The 20,715-nt window shown below is 38.4% G+C and overlaps 4 protein-coding genes across 14 annotated transcripts in view; 1 reads left to right on the top strand and 3 right to left on the bottom strand.

Moving 5' to 3' along the window:
* Positions 1-2,661, bottom strand: part of LOC103478387 (metastasis suppressor protein 1-like) — a 50,456-nt gene extending 47,795 nt beyond the window's left edge. For 9 of the 10 annotated variants that reach the window (XM_008432194.2, XM_008432195.2, XM_008432204.2 and 6 more), the window contains exon 1: positions 2,165-2,660. In XM_008432194.2, the coding sequence (XP_008430416.1) occupies positions 2,165-2,236 (72 nt within the window). In that variant the 5' untranslated portion in view covers positions 2,237-2,660. Of the gene's footprint in view, positions 1-2,164 lie in introns of all 10 variants that reach the window. The other variant, XM_008432196.2, reaches the window with a different exon arrangement.
* A 1,747-nt stretch (positions 2,662-4,408) lies between these two features.
* Positions 4,409-9,826, bottom strand: mal2 (mal, T cell differentiation protein 2). The gene is made up of 4 exons (XM_008432207.2): positions 9,517-9,826; positions 7,334-7,504; positions 5,653-5,853; positions 4,409-5,131 (listed from the first exon to the last, which is right to left on the bottom strand). The coding sequence occupies exons 1-4, from the start codon at positions 9,631-9,633 to the stop codon at positions 5,060-5,062; spliced, it is 561 nt and encodes a 186-aa protein (XP_008430429.1). The 5' UTR covers positions 9,634-9,826; the 3' UTR covers positions 4,409-5,059.
* Positions 9,827-11,732: 1,906 nt separating this feature from the next.
* On the top strand, positions 11,733-13,860 carry LOC103478390 (cingulin-like). The gene has a single exon (XM_008432209.1). The coding sequence runs from the start codon at positions 11,798-11,800 to the stop codon at positions 13,523-13,525; it is 1,728 nt and encodes a 575-aa protein (XP_008430431.1). The 5' UTR covers positions 11,733-11,797; the 3' UTR covers positions 13,526-13,860.
* A 1,056-nt stretch (positions 13,861-14,916) lies between these two features.
* colec10 (collectin sub-family member 10 (C-type lectin)) overlaps positions 14,917-20,715 on the bottom strand; it is a 15,081-nt gene continuing 9,282 nt past the window's right edge. The window contains exons 3-7 of one of the 2 annotated variants that reach the window (XM_008432210.1): positions 19,363-19,434; positions 16,932-16,985; positions 16,595-16,690; positions 16,230-16,441; positions 14,917-16,093 (exon numbers count right to left, since the gene is read on the bottom strand). In XM_008432210.1, the coding sequence (XP_008430432.1) occupies positions 15,857-16,093; positions 16,230-16,441; positions 16,595-16,690; positions 16,932-16,985; positions 19,363-19,434 (671 nt within the window). In that variant the 3' untranslated portion in view covers positions 14,917-15,856. The remainder of the gene's footprint in view (positions 16,094-16,229; positions 16,442-16,594; positions 16,691-16,931; positions 16,986-19,362; positions 19,435-20,715) is intronic. The other variant, XM_008432211.1, reaches the window with a different exon arrangement.

Below are 20,715 nucleotides of genomic sequence, written 5' to 3'. Positions count from 1 at the left end.
GCAAAGTTGTACATTTATTACCTTTATTTTCATATCTACCTGAGCTACTAGGAATCATCACTGTACTATGTCCCTTTTTATGTTGGCACCAAGGAGCTACCAGTCATTATAAATGCAAAGTTGTTATGAAACCTTGTAAATTTTTGGTCTTCTACAAAGAACAACAATTTCTTTGTTCTTTGTATGGAAACTTTCTACAAGTGTCCATACAAATAATTTATGTGATAGATCAGACAAGTTTATAATCAGCCACCCCAGAATAAAATCTTTGCAACACTACCCTTTGCTACCATTAGCTCCGACAAGGTCTTGGAGCCGTTTCTACTAGCTTTGGACATCTGCAGACTGAAGTTTTTACCCATTTCTTTTTACAACATTGCTCAAACACAGTCAGGTTCAACGGGTAAGCATCGGTGAAAGGTAATTTTCTGGGGTTGCCACAAATTCTCAATTGCTTTGACTGGGAAATTCCAACATATTCCATTGAAGCTTCAGTTTTTTTTCCTGCTGGATGGTTAGAATCTGCACTACCCTTTAGTTTTTTACAGCTTCCAACTCATTTTCTTCCAGGAATGAGCTCCATCAATCTTCCTACTAGTTTTGACCAGATTCTCTTTCCCCGCTTAACATCTTCACAGCATGATGCTGCCATTTCTTCTGCCAATCATTCTAAGCCAGGGGTGCCAAACTCCAATCCTCAAGGGCCGCTGTCCTGCAGTTTTTAGATGTGCCACAGGTACAAAACACGAATGAAATGGCTTAATTACCTCCTCCTTGTGTAAAAAACGTTTCCAGAGCCTTGCTAATGGCCTAATTATTCTATTGAGGTATAGTGCAGCAGAGGCACATCTTAAAGCTACAGGACAGCGGCCCTTGAGGACTGGAGTTTGACACCTGTGGTCTAAGAGAACCGACAGGTCTTTGTAGGTCAGAAGCCATGCCAAACCCTCTTTTCCTTTTCAGATGAATGATTGAACTGTGATGTGCTCACCGAGATGTTTTTCCTAACAACCATACCCCAAAACTGGTGTATTCCTTGATCTTCATGATGCCATCTGTTGACAATTCTAGTACAAAACCTCTGAGTTTAAAATAAGTTTGTCAGACCCAGATTAAATTGCACCCAGGTGGACTTAATTAACTAATTAGCTGACTTGAGAAGGCAGTTGAGTGTACCACAGAACACAAATGGATGCCACAAGTTTCAGATGCTCGTTTGTCAATAGGTTTGAAAACCATGCATCGTACACTTTTACTTTATTATGCACTACTTTCTGATGCAGTCACATAAATCCCAATAGAATACATTGAGTTTTGTGCATATAGCATGATTAAAAAAAGGGGGAAAGTACAGATAGTGTGAATACTTTTACAGATACTTCAAGCACTACATGTAATGCCGTTCCTGCTCACAAAAAAAACACTTCAAGCTGAAATATAGAAAGCCAGTGTAACGTGCAAAACTACATTCTCCTATCAGTTGTACCATAAAAACTATGAATGAAAATTTGAATACTTCACATGAAGACAAAAATACTCAGTATTTGCATGTCCTCACTACTATCTGGCACCATTTTACCAGTAAGTTACAGAGAGGAACAAGCAGAGCGGTATGGGACACCGAGAGGTGCTGAATACCTCAGCTGTATTCATAACAAACTCCTTTACTCCAGCAGACCCAGAGGCTGGACATTTGACCCGAGCATGTCAAAGTCTTCCTACCTTGTGGATAATTTTCTGCCCAGATAGCTAGATTCCAGCGTGCCTTCAGGCAAATACAACAGCTGGGGAGGGTGTAAATGGTCTCATGGTGCTCAATCAAGAATACCATCAAAAGTTATATGCCCCAATTCTGACTGTCCTAGTTGGACTTAAGTGATGGCTGCTGTATTTATTTCAAGTTGGATCAAAAAGGTATCCAATATTATAACTGGAGCACAGTCCAAATATACTGCAATTAATGTTAGAATAATAGCTCTACCCAACTGTAATCCAAAAAAGTATATTTTAGTTCAACTCTACCTCTCTTACCAACTTAGCTGGTTTTTCACCAAGGGTCGGCTGGTACATCCGTTTAAGATAAAACAATTTAGTTCGGGCGGCTTGGGGGATTTTCTGCTTTACGTTAACACCAACTGTGCTCTTAATAGTTTCTTTAACTTACTTTCATGTCTGCAATGACTGTCTGGAAGAGTCCTCCGAGAGCGCTGCATTCCTTCTCGATAACAGCCTCCATTTTTCAGGACCAGCTCCGGTGGTCAGTCCCAGTTGCCTCCGCTGCCCAAGGGAGTCAAAACTTCCCAAAAAGTCTGAATAAGGAGGACTAAGCGAACAATTAAAAATGTCTACTGTGAGAATACTGAGAAAAATCAGTTTTTACCGCAGTCAGGTGTGTTTAAAAACACAGTCCAGTCCTGCTCTGGGGCAGCGCTTAAAATCAAAAGAAGCTGTTTGGAAAAAAAGAGAAATTTAAACCCCATTTTTCCCTCCACGACGCCTCGTTTAGATCCATGACTAGACTGGGAATTCAATCTGTACCAAGTTGATAATGAAGGAATCTAATCCAAAATGCTCATACGATAATGATTCTCTGTATCCCGACAGGTAAGTAAATACCCACTGTGCTCACTCTCTCTATGCTTCTAAAACTGAGAACATTGTGATAGTCAAGCATTCCCAATTTATAAATGTACATCCGATAGACAATATTCGTCAAAATAAAAGCTCCTCGAACATTTAATAGGCTTTGGTGCCCGTTAACAACGATCTAAAAACACTACGAAATGTCTAGAATCGGGTACATGTATACGTATATTTTTAACCTGAATACAGTCATAAATGTAAACACAATTTGCTTGACAGGTTCGATACATTCATCACGCGTTACTGTCTTATTGTGAAATTTTTTTCATAAACTTCCGGTTTGTCATCCATACGTGAAGAAAACATGCACGTACATCAAATTGGCTGTATTCTCTCAAAGTTCTGGCAAGAACTAAAGGCATATAGATGCAATCTAAATAGCTAATATTTTCAGTGATGGATTTGTTTTGTTTTGAAGTTAACACACTGATATAAAACTATATGTCCTTATTTTCTTAGCCTTGACTTAAAAAAATATCCAGGATTCAGTTTTATAATTCCATTTAAAAAGCGAGGATTTGTTACTACACGGGAAAGGGAAAAAATCGATAAAAACGGGAGCTTGCGTCTTTAAAAAATTACTGTAGAAATAGGATGTCACCTAGTGGATTAAATAAATATTACACCATTCAGACGCTTGAGTTGGGTCCCCTCAATTTTTAGAGCAAATTTGTGAAATTGAAAGACTTTAAGTCTGTTTCATTACTTTCACAGAGGGGACACACCTACATTCTTATACAAGTCTACACCACCGTTTTGAAATACATTATTTTACATTTCTGTAAAATAAGAATGAAACAATGAAAATACAATTTCCAACCTGTGATGTGACATCCCCATACAATTCGACTTAAAAAAAACAACCAAGACCTTTTGAAGACAAGAAAATGAGAAACTAACCTGATTGCAAAAGTAATACTTACCCTTAAACTTATATCTGTTGAAGTATCTTTTGACACATACTTCCTGGTAAAAGATACTGAATCAGTGTGTCATATATTGATTTGACAATATTTGCCTGTGCAGTAAAAGTTCTTCAAACCCTTTAGACTGGGGAAAATCTCTTGTCCATTCCAAACACTTGTCCATTCCATTATTCAGGTAACCCTCATCAAGACCAGGTGGAATGTGGACCAGTGTTTGTGAGTACATGACTAACGTACTGGTTTAGCTTAAGTTTTTTTTAAGCATGTTTCTGTTCAAATTAGGACGTTTGATTATTCAACTGTGATGCTAGTTTATTAGATACACGTGTGCTTTTTTCTAGATTCCATATGAATGTAAGTTATGTGCTATTTGTATAATATAAAAAACAAAGAAAAGTGGGAAAAGTCAGGAGTATTACTTGGTTTTGTCATTGCCAGAAAGAAAAATGAATATTTCACTTCTAATAAGAATTTTGCATTCTAAAAGCTCGTATGAGTAGGATATATAATCTTATTTCTGTTGGTTACTCCATATAAACATATCTATAGTATACCCAATAAAAAAACACATTTAAGGTTTCAAATATTTTATTTCTTTAGTTCCAAAATGCATTTGTTTTCAAAAGTAGCACTAGTCAAAACAAATGTTTAATCTAAAACTCTCATAAATTAATAGTCCAAACAACAGTGCACAATAAATGATTATGAATCATGTGACATTTAAAATCAGTTAAAGCAGTTAAATAATACAAAGTTAAATATAAAACACCAAATACTAATATAATGCTTTTCAGAACATACAGATGTTTGAAACATTTTACCCTTTTTTGTGTTTTTTCTTTATTGCTGAAAGGATTACATGATTAATTTATGATAAACTACCAGATTCACAGATTAACCTAGTTTAATTTTTAATTCTCATTTATATATGACAAAGTTTGATTCAGTGTGTTTCCTATAATACTGGAAAAAAAACTTTTATTCTCAAGTTTATTGGGAGTATCTGACAGTCCTCAAAGCAACATCCAGTGATATCACATATGTTTTCAACTCATCAACAAAAAATGTAGCTAAAATATGATTTAAAAGCAAAATGCGTCATCTTTTAAATTCCATGAGTAAAAAAATGTTTTTCATGCATTGTTTTCATCTTCCAAAGTCTTAAAATACAAATTAGAGTATAAAGCCCTCTCAGTTCTCTTTCTAAGTTCCATTGTGTTTTGACTGAAGGACTCTTGACTGAACTTATGTAAGTCCTGTCTGCATGGGGTGTCAAATAATTATTTTTCCAATAAAGAAATTTCTTCATTTTTACTTGATATAGGGTTTGCTATTTGACAAAAGGGTCACATTAGGAAGATAATACATTATGTGCTTCACTGAACAAAAGTGGACGTCGATGAATTACTGAATGGTCGGGTTGTTTTTGTCTGGCAGACATGCTGACATCATAATGCAGATGTAATGTTACTTTCTGTTCATTCTCCTGGTCACTTCCTCCATCTCTTGAACCCCATCACCATACTGCCACAGTAGCAAAGAGTTACCACAAAGGCAAATATCTGGGACAAAGAAAAAAAAACACAATTAAGCCAACAAAAACAAACTTTAAACTATATCTTAAATAGCAGACATAAATAGTACAAGTAAAAAGATAAACTTTAAAATAATAAATACATCCTCAATAAAACTCAAGACAGGCATTTAGAAAATACATAATTTTGATCATCATAACTGAGTTTAAACAGGAAACCATCAGTCTGAATTAATGTCAGACAGTTAAAATAAAAAAAAGGTCATGTGTCTTTTTATATAATATGCAGGTTGAGAACTATAATTATTTTTAAATATCAACACTGTTCATTTTTTCACTCAGAGAAAGAAAACCATACCCTTAAATGAATTACCCTAAACTGCCTAATATTTACATGGCTTTGTCCCAAACATCTGAATAAATAATATATGCTTTATTGTCAACCTAATGTAAATCTACATCTTTACTATTTTACTGCAGCTCCTTAGCTTGTGAAACTTATAATTAAGAAGTTCATTTTATAACTGATTTATGTTAAAATGAACTGACCGTGGCTGCCACATTAATGCTGTACTCCCTGTAGCTCAGCACTGTGAAAATGTTGCCCCGAGGGAAGGTTATGCACAGGACCGAGTCAGTGCTGTTTGGTAGTGAGTTGATGTGAGCTCCCCCATTCGCTGCTGTGGTTGCCGCCTCCAACACAAACGCAGCAAAGTAGAACAGCAAAGCTAGAAAGTGGTAGAAGACATCCTGAGAAAGAGAAGGGAAATGTATGTGAAATAATTGGAATAAAATTTTAGCCATGAATATCTTCAGGAATGATCTGAGTTCATTTTTACATAAACATTTGTAAGATATCAATTGTAAATACAGGACCCATGTCCAAGAATAAGTAAATATTTATCCCTACAGGACACCGCTGAGTCCAATTTATTCTTTCAAGATAATTCTCCTGAATTACTGTATCTTGGAAGTAAAAGAGAAAAGATACAATTGAGATCAAATCAGAAAAACAAAATACAAGAAAAGTCAGACAAAAACGCCTTAAAAAGATAAGAGAGAGAGAGGGAAGAATGAGACAGGGTGTGTCTGAAGAAGGAGGGTTAATGAGAGTTTGTTTTTGACTACTGTGAGCGTGGCTGGACATGAAGGAGCCCTTTGTTGTGTTTCGGTGTGAGCTCATCAACCATGTCACTCATTGTTCTGCTGAAAACAAACAACCCTACACTCCCGGCTACTCCTGGAAGCGGGGCGTGGAGCTGGAGGAAAGGCTAGCTCTGTCTGAGAGTCCAGACTTGACCCAGATGTGAGGCCACTACAGTGACATAACGTAAGAACACCATGCTTTCTCAATCCTTGATGTATTTTATGTTTTACAGGGAAAACAATCTATTTTTATATTGTACACCCAGTCTGGTGAGTTTATGCAACAGGCTACCTGAAAAGGCCTGGAAAGATGTGAAATTTGCTTTCTGTGCCAAGTCTTTTGCAACCTGTTTGATGCTTTTTTTAAAACTTCATAAATGTAAACAGAAATTTTCTGACTTGTAAAATTAAATCATGAAGAATAATATGATTACTCAGGTTTTTATTGTGACTTTGACAGGAAAAGTTCAAACAGTGCTATGTCACATGGCCAGAGACACCCATCCTTCTGTTACCAGTTGTAGTTTGACATTTTATTTCAATCTGGTTCACTGCTCATCTTGCTGTTGTGTGTAAACTCTAAATCAAATAATAATTGGGGGTGAAAAAAGCAAAAATAAAAACCTTCAAAGATCTTCAGAAAACCTGAGGAAATATTGTGTGAAATAATGAAGTGGCTTTTGAGATTACCTGTTTCAAATCTTAGATTATCTCCCTAATGGTGCTTTGTAACACTAGTTTACCATGCTTTAATAAAATGTAATAATATAAATGTCACTCTCCTCTAGATAGTTTGAATACTTACATATGTTTAGATTTCACACTACATCTGGTGGGACTAAAGCTTGGTTCTTGAATCAAAGAGAAAGCTTACCGTGAATAATATAACAGTATACTCATACTGTTATATTTACAGTAGATGGCCAAAATATTTGTGAGACATTTGAATATCTATCTAAAGGTCTTGTTTAGTTCCAGGAAGTTCTGAAATTCATGTAATATCTAACTTGCACAGATAAGGTAGTAGACGTACAAAAAGCCTGACGTGTGATTATGGACAAAAAGAGGTAAGTGTCCCACTTACCAAGAAGTTCCAGTCCGTGTTGATGCGGTCAGCCAAACCAGTGACGAGCAGAGTGAGGTAAAAAGAGGAGAGGAAGAAGGCGGTGACGGACACAAACATCACCCAGCCCTGCAGCAGAGGCACGGGCACGTTGGAAGAGGCCACCAGGATCCATACCAGACCACCGAATAACTAGAAATAGAAAGAAATATCATTAGAAAAACTCTCCAAATTTGGTGACTTTGTTTAGGTCAGATGCCCTTGCTGTTCTTTTGGATTGGTTTTCGAAAAGAAAAAAAAGGTTTCTTTACACTGTTTTTTATTCTTTATACCGAAGATTTACATTCAATGAGAAAAGTACAACTTTCTAAACATAGTATGCATTATTGCAAGACAGTTGTTAGCTGAATTATTCAGAAAGTAGGTTGGACTGCCATATATTGATAACACTCCAAACAATTGGCATGAAAAATTAATGAATCTTCTTCAGTGAAGACAAGGTGTGCGCATACTGTAGCATGAGGTAGGTCTGTAATCACCATATTTTTGCGCCATTACTATTGTGATAATTTCATAGGAGTTGGATATTTGAGTTGAGATATTCATTTTTTGGACATGTCCCAAAAAACCCTGAAACTGGCTGATGATCAGATGTTGTATGTAACTGTTTCAATTGTTTTTTGGGAGGGGGGTAGAGGAGGGAGAGGGGAGGGGGTGTTACCTATTTTATTTAGGTTGTGTGAAACGCAAGCCTGTGCCATGCATTTTTCTATTAAGCCTCCTTTATTGCAATTCCCCTAAATAAATTCTGATGCAAGCCATTTCCTTTTTGATTCACTTTTTTAAAAATAGTGTCAGCTATTCTGTGGAGCCCTCAGATGTTTGTTATTAATCCATCAGAGAAGAACAGCATAATAACAACCAAGAACACAACAGACAGATGTTGGATACAGTTGTGGTTGAAATCACTTAATGCTGAGGCTGAGTATTCCCTTCCTCCAGGAAAATGGCCCTAAATATACAGCTGGAACTACAGTTGAATGGATTTAGATTAAAGTACATTAATAAAGGCCTAATCAAAGTCTAGGCCTAGGAGTCCAGGATTCATTTGAGAATCTGTGGGAATACTTGGAAATTGATTTTCACAGATGCTCTCCACTCAAACTGACTGAATTTGAGTTGTAAAGAAGTAGAATAGGTAGTTTCAATCTCTAGATGTGCAAAGCTGAGTAGAAAAATGCCACACTTGTGTAACTGAAGTGAGTATGACACCACTGCAAAATTAAAATGAACATTCTGGAGCAAAACATAAAATACCCATAGCATATCTTTTATAGAATTTTATATAACAAACCACCTGCGACAGACTGGCGACCTGTCCAGGGTGACCCCGCCTCTCGCCCGGAATGTTAGCTGGAGATAGGCACCAGCAACCCTCCCAACCCCACTAAGGGACAAGGGTGTACAAAAAATGGATGGATGGATAACAAACCAGCACACTGTATTTGTCCATGTGTCATAAGAGTACCGAAACAAACTTGACAACTGGTTCTACTGCAATGCAAAGCAACACTAGTTGATGCATTATAGTCAAGTACTGCCAAATCAATTGAATGGCGCCACTATCAGGAAGGCGCAATTTCTGATAACGACTGGAAGTCAGCATTTGAATGCCAGTGTTTCCACCCATAGGCCTATAAAGGTCTTCAGTAGCAATGGTGTTTCCAGTTAATAGTAAAATTATCCTACTGATTATTGGTTATATATAAAGTCAATGCAGAGGTCACCTTGCAGGTCAAAGGGCATTATAGTGCAGGGACAAACCAGAACCAATTGGTTGTTTTAGTCCTCATAAATAAAGCAGTATGGGAATAAGGCGACTCATGATAGCAAAAATAGTCAGTGTAATAGCAATAAAATACATGTCTAAAAGCATGAACTACCCTGTTATTATAGCTGCAAGTCAGATTTACCTTCAAAGCAATAAGCCTCACCTAAGGCAATCACGGAGAGAACTGGTTCGTTTTGTTTACAACTCTGACAGTAAGCAATTTCTTAGAACCGAATAAAAAGGTTTTAGATTGCTCAACATCTATACTCAATAGTTAGTAATACATTTCTAAAGAAATAAGAACTATTCACACAATGGATAACTATGTGTACAAATATAACCCGAAACAACCTTTTTGCAAAATATCACTTACTATTTCCAAACAGACAAGGACTCCAGAGTAGGTCCTCAACACCTCCAGTCCCAAAGGTAACGAGATAGTTGGCGTTGGAAACGAGGTGGCGGCGGGATTTGCGGCTGGTTCCGACATCTCTTTATCTGCCTTCTGTCTGTCTCCCCTTCTCCTCTCCTCTGGCTCTCACACGGTCCACACTCAGGAAAAAAAAAAAAAAAAAAAAGAGGAAAACTCGCCGCTGAACAAAAGAGACGGGAGAAGGGGGAGAAATTCCTCTGGAGTCATGTATCCCCCGAACAGGTCGGACAGGTGCAGCGGCCACTCCTTGGAAAGTGATGATGCATTCAAGGAAGGCAGGGAAGTTTCTAGATCCAGGAAGCCTTCTTCTGACTTCATGCCAAAAACCAGAAAAAAAGCCTTCAAGCTTATAATTATTTTTTATTATTTTATTTAAGATATGTTCAGATAAACTTGGAATGATATCAACGTATTGATTTCCACACCTGGACTACTAATTCAACATTTAAATGGAATGTAGTTATTCTGTGGAAGTAATTGCATTACTTCCATTTCTTCATACCTAACATGAATTTGACAATAGATTTTGTGAGCAAACAATAACTAAGTTAATTATTTGGATAATTCCACACCCTCGATCTCAACACAAGACAATTCTGCTTCAATATTGTAAAGGTTTGCTGCCTTCTCTAGCTGATCTTTTATCCAACTCCAAGTGAAGGCAGCAGTTTTCAGTTAGAACACTTGATTCTTTTCGTGAACTATTACATCTACCAGCAGATAAGGCCGCAGATCTAACTTTTCCCCTCTAAATCCTGCTGGACGTCAAATTATATGAAAGCTGAGAGACAATGAGTGTGATCTGCTTAAACTTCAACATGCAGGAGCAGTGTGAAGCACAGACATGTTGTAAAGTAAATAATAGTTTGAGCTTTGAGAAGAGTATTGATTAGAAACAGACAACACTTTTTCATGCATTTACAGTAAAGACAATTTATTTTATGAAAAGAATGAATGTTTTATGATTCATTGTATGTTTTTGTTTTTTTAAAGGGGGGAGTACTGTTGAGAATACGACTTTCTATCTTAAGTCACAGTTAATGATTATCTAGGTTATGTGAGACAATGTTGATATAACCTCTAAAAGGGCACGGCTCGTTTTCGTGTGGAAACCTATTCAAATTCAACCTCCTAGTTAGCCTGTAGAAGACCTGTGAGTTTCTATGTTATTAGCTCTTTTTAAAGGCTTTAACTCATTAGGAGAATTTTCAGTGACATATTTGATGTCATGAAATGTGTTTCGTGCTGATAGACGAAATTCATTTAGCTCAGTGGCTCTCTAAAAGCCCCACTTCAAATACAAAAACTATGCAAAATCTTTTTTGGACCTAAACTGTTACCTCTTACAACCAATCATCTTCTCCCAGCCAGTCCTTCGAACTCAGCAAAACAAAAATAGTTACTGATCTAAATAACCATGAGGTGTTTACCAAATTTGTGCACCCAAATTAGTAAACAACCTAATGCAATAACCACCACCAAAGAAAAAGTGAAATTCTAATTATATTATGTGAAAACATTTCAACAAATACCAACACTGGGGAAAAGATGGAGGAACCTCCACAAGCATTATTTGCAGTTTATTCTCCCCATGACGGTTTTTGAAAACTAAGAAGGACATTCTAAATACTTTAATGAAACACAAACTATAATTGTTCTGGACGTGTCCAATAGAATAGAATAGATTTTTATTCATCCCCAAACAGAAATTGATTAAATGGCAATTTAAGCAAAGTTCTCTGAGCTTTGCCTTGATCAGGAAGGTCTGCCTTTGAATTTTGATGCTGGCATTATAACCACCTACTGGCACTGTAAAAATAAAAGTAAATTTCTGCAGAATCATGAAACCTGTATCTTTGAGCATTTGTTTTATGTACTTCAACAGATGCTGTTTGTTTTATGTATTTCACCATGTCCAAATTATAGACAGCTATAGACATCAGCTGATTATATATATATAAATATATATATATATATATATAGTAAGAAATTCAGCCAAAAAGATGGTGAGAATGCTTACAAACCCACAAGAGAACTATCACTATAGTAATATCTATGATGACATCACAGGCGTTTTCATGCATCATACACCAGAATTGTACATTATAAAGCTGCACAGTTCCATAGAACCTCACCCACTTTTCACTTGTGCGGATTGTGCAAATTTTGCGAATTGTGCAGAGAACATTGTTTTGAGCAAAACTTGTTTGAATTACCCAGAATGGCAAAACCCCTGGTCTATCACCTCAACAATGAGCTCTTTGACATCTTTCAGCAGGAGATCAAGGAGCTGCACCAAGATGTTGCGGCCATTACGATGGAGAAACTCAACACTGAATGTTACTATGAAGACATTGTCTCAGAAGAGAGGAAGGAGAAGCAGGCCTTGCTTCTGGAAATTCAGGAGCTTAAGGAGAAGTTGGAGAAAGCTGAATCCAAGAACCAAGGCCAGGTGGGCAGAGATGAGACAACGTGCTGCCCCACAATACAGGAACTCCAACAAGAAATGAAGGAGATGGAAAAGAAACACTGTGAGGAAATTGAGATGCTCACCATTGAGTTTGAAATTGATGTCGCTGCGGCTCAGAAAGAGGTAAAGAAGCTCCAGAAAAAGCTGAAGAACGAAAGAAATCTTGGTGCAAAAAGTAATTCAGCAAAAAGGGAAGCCATCAATATTCTCCTAAAATTCCCTGACCACTGTGAAGGATTGAAGAACGTCTCCACTGGAAAGTCAACAGAAATCATAGTTCGAGATGAGGACATTCCTTATCTTGATGTCCAACAGCTTCAAGAAATGCTCCAGAGAGAAAGAAAGCTGAGAATGGAGGCAGAAAATGAAAATCTGGATCAATTCAAAATTGCTGAGGCTTTCTTTGACATGATGGAGCAAGAACTGAAAACCGAAAGAGAACGCAGAGCCCAAATTGAGGCAGACAAAGAGGAAGCTGTGGAGATAGCAGAGCAACTAATTAAAAAGCTTGAGGACGTGGAGAAAACGTCCAAAGAGGGTCCCGATGAGACCACTTCAGATGAGAGGGACAAAACTCAACTGGAGCTCCAACAGCTGGAGAAAATGCTTCAAGAAGAGAAAACCCAACGGGCCCAGGCAGAAAATTTATTAGAACTACTGGAGCAAGAAGTGAAATCAGAACTAGAACGTAGAGCCCAAATTGAAACAGACAAAGAGGAAGCTGTGGAAATCGCAGAGCAACTAATTAAAAAGCTTGAGGAAGTGGAGAAAACATCCAAGGAGGTTCCATCTCAGACTGCTTTGGTTGACAAAATTCAACTGGAGCTCCAACAGCTGGAGAAAATGCTCCAAGAAGAGAAAAGCCAGCGGGTCCAGGCAGAGAATTTATTAGAAATACTGGAGGAAGAAGTGAAAACAGAACAAGAACATAGAGCCCAAATTGAGGCAGAAAAAGAGGGAGCTGTGGAAATCGCAGCACAATTAATTAAAAAGCTTGAGAACGTGGAGAAAACGTCGGAGACAGCTTTGGACGATCGGAATAAATTTGAAATGGAGCTACAACAGCTAGAGAAAATGCTCAAAGAAGAGAAACGTCTAAGGCTCCAAGGAGAGACTGAAAATGCTTCTCTCTTGAAGACTGTAGAGTCTCTTCGGCAGGAAACGGACAAAGAGCTGCAGAAAGAAAGGGCTCTAAGAGAAGAGGCAGAAAGAGGTAAGTTGGAGTTGGAACAGGTAAGTGATAATCTTTACCAGGGTTTAGAGAAAGCCTGTAAGATGACAGAGACGCTCTCGGCTGAGGCCGAACTCCTTTCCAACAAGCTTCAGGCAGAGGACAAGAAAGGAAGATCTCTGCTCAAAGACATCCAGGAACTCACCCTCATACTGGAAAAGGAAAAAGCCCTTAGAATCGAGGCAGAGAACTATGAGATGGAGGCCATGGAGATGCTAGAGGCTTTCCAGAAGGAAGCAGAATGCTGAACCTGGCGGAAGAAAAACCTGAAAAAGAAACACCATCTCATCAAAGTTCACCCTCTTTAAAGTTATGCGAATAGCTCTTTGTTGTTATTATCTTATAAGTATTAAATCCAGCAATTATTTTAGATTATTAGCATTTTAATTCAGATAAAGATTACTCTGTTAGGCTAAAAAACAAAAAACAACAACAAAAGAGGAAAATAATTTCTTGTTTTTGTATTTGATCTCTATGAAGTCTATGGCGTTCGACTGTGTCCCTAGGGTCTTATGGGGGGTTCTCCGGGAGTATGGGGTACCGGGCCCTTTGCTACGGGCTGTCAGGTCCCTGTATGACCGGTGTCAGAGTCTGGTCCGCATTGCCGGCACTAAGTCGGGCTCGTTTTCGGTGAGAGTTGGACTCCGCCAAGGMTGCCCTTTGTCACCGATTCTGTTCATTACTTTTATGGACAGAATTTCTAGGCGCAGCCGAGGTGTTGAGGGGATCCGTKTTGGTGGCCTTAGGATYGCATCTCTRCTTTTTGCGGATGATGTGGTCCTGTTGGCTTCATCGGAACGTGATCTGCAGCTCTCACTGGAGCGGTTYGCAGCCGAGTGTGAAGCGGCCGGGATGAGGCTCAGTGCCTCYAAATYTGAGGCCATGGTCTTGAGCCGGAAAAGGGTAGAGTGCCTTCTCCGGGTCAGGRGGGTCGTCCTGCCTCAAGTGGAGGAGTTTAAGTATCTGGGGATCTTGTTCACAAATGAGGGAAGAAGGGAGCGGGAGATCGACAGGCGGACTGGGGCAGCGTCTGCCGTGAAGCGGGCGCTGTACCGGTCCGTCGTGGTGAAGAGAGAGCTGAGTCAAAAAGCGAAGCTCTCAATTTGCCGGTCGATCTACGTTCCCACCCTCATCTATGGTCATGAGCTTTGGGTCATGACCGAAAGAATGAGATCATGGATACAAGCGGCCGAAATGAGTTTCCTCCGCAGGGTGGCTGTGCTCTCCCTTAGAGATAGGGTGAGAAGCTCGGTCATCTGGGAGGGACTCAGAGTAGAGCCGCTGCTTCTCCACGTCGAGAGGAGCCAGTTGAGGTGGCTCGGAAATCTGGTCAGGATGCCTCCTGGACGCCTCCCTGGTGAGGTGTTCCGGGCACGTCCCAACGGGAGGAGGCCTCGGGGAAGACCCAGGACACGCTGGAGGGACTATGTCTCTCGGCTGGCCTGGGAACGCCTTGGGATTGCCCCGGAGGAGCTGGAAGAAGTGGCTGGGGAGAGGGAAGTCTGGGCCTCCCTTCTGAAGCTGCTGCCTCTGCGACTGGACCCCGGATAAGCGGAAGAAAATGGATGGATGGATGGATAGATCTTAAGACAATGGGCCTTTGTGTCACACATAACATACTTCACAGGAAAACAGAAAATCACAGATAAGTGAGTAAAAATTTATTGACACCTTAATAAAGTCAAACAGTGGCTCTGTTTTATTTATTTGACTACAATTATTAAGATTCCAAAGATCTACAATGACACTTAATTAAAATCACAGATTTCTCATGTGACGCTATCATTATTAAAATTTATGAATCTGTACATTGCAAAGTAAATTACAATAAAACCCAGAAGGAGACAGAATCTTGCCATCAGTTCTGGCCACCTGCTGTCAGACATGTCAGATCTTGCTCTAAAATCTTGGTACAAGCAGAATGCTGATTTTGTAATTAACAACCCCCTGGCCATCATCAACCAACAACAGTCGTTGTTGTCATACATTGGATGTTATGGGTCAGATGTTGAAACTTGATAAACTAGCTTTTTGTTTTATTTTTGGATATGGTTGTTTTGACAAGCTGCCGTTTTCTGCTTGTGTATGTTGAACTCAGTTATCTTGTGCTTTACTGTTAAACTTGATTTTAAAGTAGGAATAAAGACCAACCTCTAGTTGTAGCTGTGCTATCCCTCAGGAGCATAAACAGGTTAAAACATCTCTGGAATCAGGGAGTGTATGAGTAAAGTTAGCTGAAAGGCAACCCATATTTGCATTAAATGTATCCATTATTTTTTGATGCCAGACATAATGTAAATTATAGATAATTAAAACATGGTGACAGCACTAAAAACTATTAAGAATTATGACATTTGAAAGGAAATCACCATACTAAATGCATATTTTCCTGTACAACAACGAACTAAATGTTTTGTTGAGTTACATATTTCAGATAATGTTATTAAAAGCAGCTGAACTTGTCTCGGCACTTCTTCCAATCCCGCTTTTAGCAAGGGCAACTCTTTGCTGTCACTCTCTGTATCCGTGGACAAAAACAGCAAACTAGTCATATTGATTTTCCCTCATTTTAAATGTCATTACGAAGCAGAAGCAGCCGCTCCTCCTCTGCCTCTTCTCCTGCTCTTTGGGAACTCACAGAGGAAGAACAGAGGAGTTTCACACTCCACTTTATTCCACGTCCCAGTGTTGAGCAGCTCCACGCAGCTGATGTTGATGGCTGGAGATGATGTGGAATATAACTGCTCTTCCTGGCTCCACACCGCAAACTCCCGCAGAGGCGTGGAGTCTGCATAAATATAACTTCCAGCTCCATCCTTAAAACAAAGAAAAAAAAAAAAAAAAGAAAAAAAAATTCTTCTTGCAACTTAACAATCCACACAACATAAAATGTGCCGTCTTTAAAAGTAGCATCACCGTTGCTGTTTCTACCTGGATGTCCTAAACACTTACTGTGCCTTTGCTCTGAGCTTGTACTCCAACATAAACCCTCGTCAGCCCTGCTTGACTGATGTAGTCCGCCATGAGCCGGTTGATGTTGTTAGTTTTTGGCATAGCCAGCGCGCCTCCCCTTAGCTTGCAGTTCATAGAAGCCTCTCTGAACTTCTTGGGCTCCTTCACAAGCAGGTAATATCTGTCCTCTGTCTCCTTCAAGCCCAGCACAACTGAACGGGAAAAGATTTTCAGAATATTTTGAGTCAATTTAGGACTGAATTGTTTATTTTTGCATCATTTATTTCATCATAATTCCCAAAGAAGATAAATTTACTCAAATAATAATGAGTATGTTTGGTTAAAAGTTCTCACTGACAACTCACCGTTCTTCACAAACTTAACAGTGTTCCTCAGCTTCCCTAAATTCTCATCAAGCTGTCCGACCACCTTCCTGTACCTCCCACAGTCACATGTTACACCTGATAAATAAAACAACCATTATCTCAACTTACTGTGTTTTATCAAATAATTGTAATAACTAATCTGCTGCCTCATGTTTATAATTGATCATTTTTGTCAGAAAGTAAAAAAATAGATAAGAAGGGAAGACAGAGTATAAAAGTATCTAATAGAAATACTAACTAGTGTCCAGAATATTTAAACTTAAATTTACACTCAAACATGATCAAAATAAAGGGTATCTGTTTGAATTTTTCTCACCAGCTTGTCCTTTGATCCCGACTGGTCCATCAAAACCTTTAGGACCTTTGTCACCTGAAGATTGATAAAAATCACAAATGTGCAGCCATTTTAAAGGTATTGTGCTTTGTGCCAGTATTCCTACCCCCTTGAACATTTCCTTGTATGTGTGTTATAGTTCTACATTTGAAAAACATAGCTGACTTTCAAAGATTTTCTTACACAAATCTGAAATGTGTTGCATGAATTAGCGTGAATTCCCCCTGAGTCTACACTTAGCTCTTCTATTGGATAAAGCTCTTTACTATCCATCCATCTTATATCATCTGTGATCAGCTTCCCTGTTCCTGCTGAAGAAAATCATGTCCACAACATAATGCTGTTGGCCAGCTACAAACATATTTTAATGTAGAAATAGTTCGCTCAGGGCAGCCAGTGAACAACAAACGCACAGTAACTGCAGATATGGCCAGAGATTCAACATTGGTCTCTTCTAAACCAAAAATCTCCTTCCATGTTTGCCGTGCCCCTTTCATAACTTGTGACAATGTTAAAACAGTCTTCCTTTTACTTTATTTGTGCTGTAATGTCTTTCTTCTTGCCACTGTCCTGTCAATAGAAGCTTTCACCTAAGTTGGCGATTTCTGCTGCTCCTGTAGATTTTGATTATTTCTAAAGGCAACTGGTTACACAGGATTGTATTTTAAGATATTAGCATCAAGAGAGTCACAGCTTTTCTATATGAAAAAAAAAAAATCGTTGACCGTTTATCATCCACCTTGCACTTCCCAATATGCCCAAATATGTGTTAGTGTAGCACAAAAAAAAGACAATAAAATATACTGAAGCTGTAAAGTAACAAAATATATATAAAAAACTCCAATCAATATTTAAAACAAAAACAAACAAACATAGGGCTTGTGTAGTATCTCAATTTCACAGGCAGATGACAGTGTCACACTTAAAACTCACTGCTCACCCTTGCAGATTTACCTCGGTCAGGAACCACCCTACTGCACCTTACGTTACAATAGTTCAAATACAATCTACAGCTCTTAAACACAAATTTTAACTATTTCATATTGGAGGTAACTGAATTATTTCACTTCTATTTGTTAAAGTCTATAATTCTCCTATTCACTCATGTTGCAGCTTCGCAGTGGAAATTAACCCAAGTGGCAGTTGTAAGGTTTGGGGAAGTGATTTGCTGTTCAAACATAACAATGGCCTAATAATGGATGAGGAACAGAAGAGTGACATGTGACACCTGCACAGCTTCGTTTGGGTTGGGGTAGAAAGGTTACAGTTTGAAACTCCTGGCATAAATACAATAAACTAATTAGATTCAAACTTTCACTTATGTTTAAATTCCAGCAATGTCTACTAATGTTATCTCCAAGAACATAAAGAAACAAAACGGCGTCTTGATGTTGTTAGTCATAATATTGTCATTAGTTTCTTCTGCACAAACACAAAAATGTATGGTATTACAGCAAATACAATATCTGCCTACTGATGTACTGCTATAAGGTAACATGACTTGGGTAATAACATGAGTTAACCCTATGCAGATGTGGAAATTCACCCCATTTAATGGCTCTGTGAGGGTGTATTAACATGCCATAAAACAGTAGCTCAGTTTTAGTTTTAAGCCCTGCTGCACTTGGCATTGTCCCGAGTCTATTTTGTTTTCCCCCAGGTGTTTTATGAGCTCTGGGCTTCCAGTCTCATTGTTAATCCAGAGTTGTGACCTCATTCCTTCTGTGAGAAGGCTGATGCAGTCACTTTCCTGTAAGAGTATTAAACATGATGAACGCATGGAACGCTGCATGTACAGAGAGGCAGGGGAACTCAACTGCCTATAAAAACTGGAATGAAGACACCGTGGTTAATGCATGAGCATGACATCATATTGCAGGAAAGACGGTTTTCTGTCTTTTGATGTCATAAAGCTCACCCTTACGCTTAGCTTAGTTTCTTGTGGACCATTTGTACTTTTAAATTACTTAATGAACCATTTAAAACTATGTATTAATTCTGTTTTAGGCTTTAAACTAATTAAGTATTCCAACATGTGGAATGACTTTCTGCTTTCTTGTTTTTATTTTATTAGCATAGAGAAGTCATCAAAGCTCACAGGATTTCGTCTTCATGATATTTCTAAAATTTCAAGGATGTCATACACTTTGACTTCCCAAAGTTTCACTATGCTGAAACTTTGGGGACTTTTACAGAGAATTGCCATAAAACTTAAAAATAATTTGTCATCAGATATTTTTTCTTCTTTAGACTGCTTAAAGACAAACACATGCTGCAGTTTCTGACTAAAGTAAACACTAAATATGACTAATGACGCTAAGCTTTGTGTCTTTACAAAAGCATTAAACAGAAGACTAAAAGAGGGAATTACTAGACATCGGCATGGACTCAGAGTTAAAATTATTAATTGAACCTTTCTCTCCAATCGGGCCCATTTTTCCTGAGGGGCCTACTTCTCCTTTAAGACCTGGTTCACCTGGCACACCTGAGTGAGGAAAAAGGGACAATAAATTAGGATAATTAGGGATTAGGGATTTAAGAAACTGACAAAACATAAAATGGTATTAACTAATTTTCATTTTGGTCTATAATCCAATTGTTCTCAGTCTCTTCATATTCAGACCCCTCAAAAATAATAGTGGAAAATATTGGTGACACAGAACTTCAAACCAATTGAAACAGTGTTTCTTTAGAAAACGTTGGTAATATCATACTTTTTTGTATGATATTATGGAATTGCATTTGAACAAAACAAGTAGTATGAGATTTACTACTGCATCAACCCCAAAAACCTTGGGGTACAGTCTTGCAAACCTTCTTCATATACACAAAACCCTTATGGGCCAAACAAACACCCTGTTCTTGAGGGTAATGATCTGGACCACTGTTCTACAGTCAAGATAAAAACAGCATTGTGCCTCCTTAATCTGAGATCCATAAGACAATAAAGAGGCATACCAGTGATGACAGCTGTACTATGTCCAAAGCCTACATCCAAACCTGGTATCTGAGGAGCTTATTAACTCCCTTAAGCACCTCTGCCATGGTGATGGAACTGCCTTCACCCAAATCTTCTGACACTGCTTCCTTAAGGGAGACCAAATTGAGGAGATTCTCAGTGTTCTCCTTCCACTGTATCCACACGTCCTCCCCAAAACAGAAACTGCTCGGGTCAGTCACTTCTTCCCCTTTCTGAGATGCCAAATGGTTTTCCAGAACTTTCCTGGGCCAAACAAAAGTCTGTCAAATAAAACATTGCAATGAAGTTTGTGGCTGAAACAGAACATTTATGTGAAAAAGCTCAAGGTGTGTGAATATTTTTTGCAAGACACCAAAGACCCTGTTATTGTCCCTGTAGCTTCGCATGTAGTGAACAGAAATTAGAATGTAGGATAGAATAAAAAGAGAACCTGTGGTAGTGAGAGCGTTTGTGTGGGAATCATACAGAGCAGACAGAGGCGTCCTGCCAGCTCTTGAACTAGTGTTTCCTCAGGAAACTCTTCAACTGGAAACTAATGGTGTTTCAAGCACTAAGTGATGTTCTGAAGAGGCCAGATTGTTATTAGAAGGATTTGCAACACACACGCACATGCACACGCACACACACACGCAGCCATATCAATCAATCAATCAATCAAATTTTATTTGTATAGCACATTTCAGCAGCAAGGCATTTCAAAGTGCTTTACATAATTAAAATAAAAACAGAAATAAACAGTGAGAAAGAGAGAAATTTAAAAAATAAATAAAAATAAAAAAACAAACT

Source organism: Poecilia reticulata, linkage group LG16 (assembly GCF_000633615.1).
Source record: "Poecilia reticulata strain Guanapo linkage group LG16, Guppy_female_1.0+MT, whole genome shotgun sequence".
In the NCBI taxonomy this organism is placed as follows: Eukaryota; Metazoa; Chordata; class Actinopteri; order Cyprinodontiformes; family Poeciliidae; genus Poecilia; species Poecilia reticulata.
This window is presented reverse-complemented; position numbering and strand designations above follow the sequence as displayed.

What these genes read in the sequence shown, in the direction of transcription:
- mal2 (XM_008432207.2), bottom strand. Translation starts at nt 9,633, where the DNA reads ATGTCGGAACCAGCCGCAAATCCCGCCGCCACCTCGTTTCCAACGCCA. An exon ending in TCCTTGTCTGTTTGGAAATA is followed by an intron (nt 7,505 to 9,516) that starts GTAAGTGATATT and finishes TTCTATTTCTAG; the next exon opens with TTATTCGGTGGTCTGGTATG. An exon ending in ACACGGACTGGAACTTCTTG is followed by an intron (nt 5,854 to 7,333) that starts GTAAGTGGGACA and finishes TCTCTTTCTCAG; the next exon opens with GATGTCTTCTACCACTTTCT.
- LOC103478390 (XM_008432209.1), top strand. Translation starts at nt 11,798, where the DNA reads ATGGCAAAACCCCTGGTCTATCACCTCAACAATGAGCTCTTTGACATC.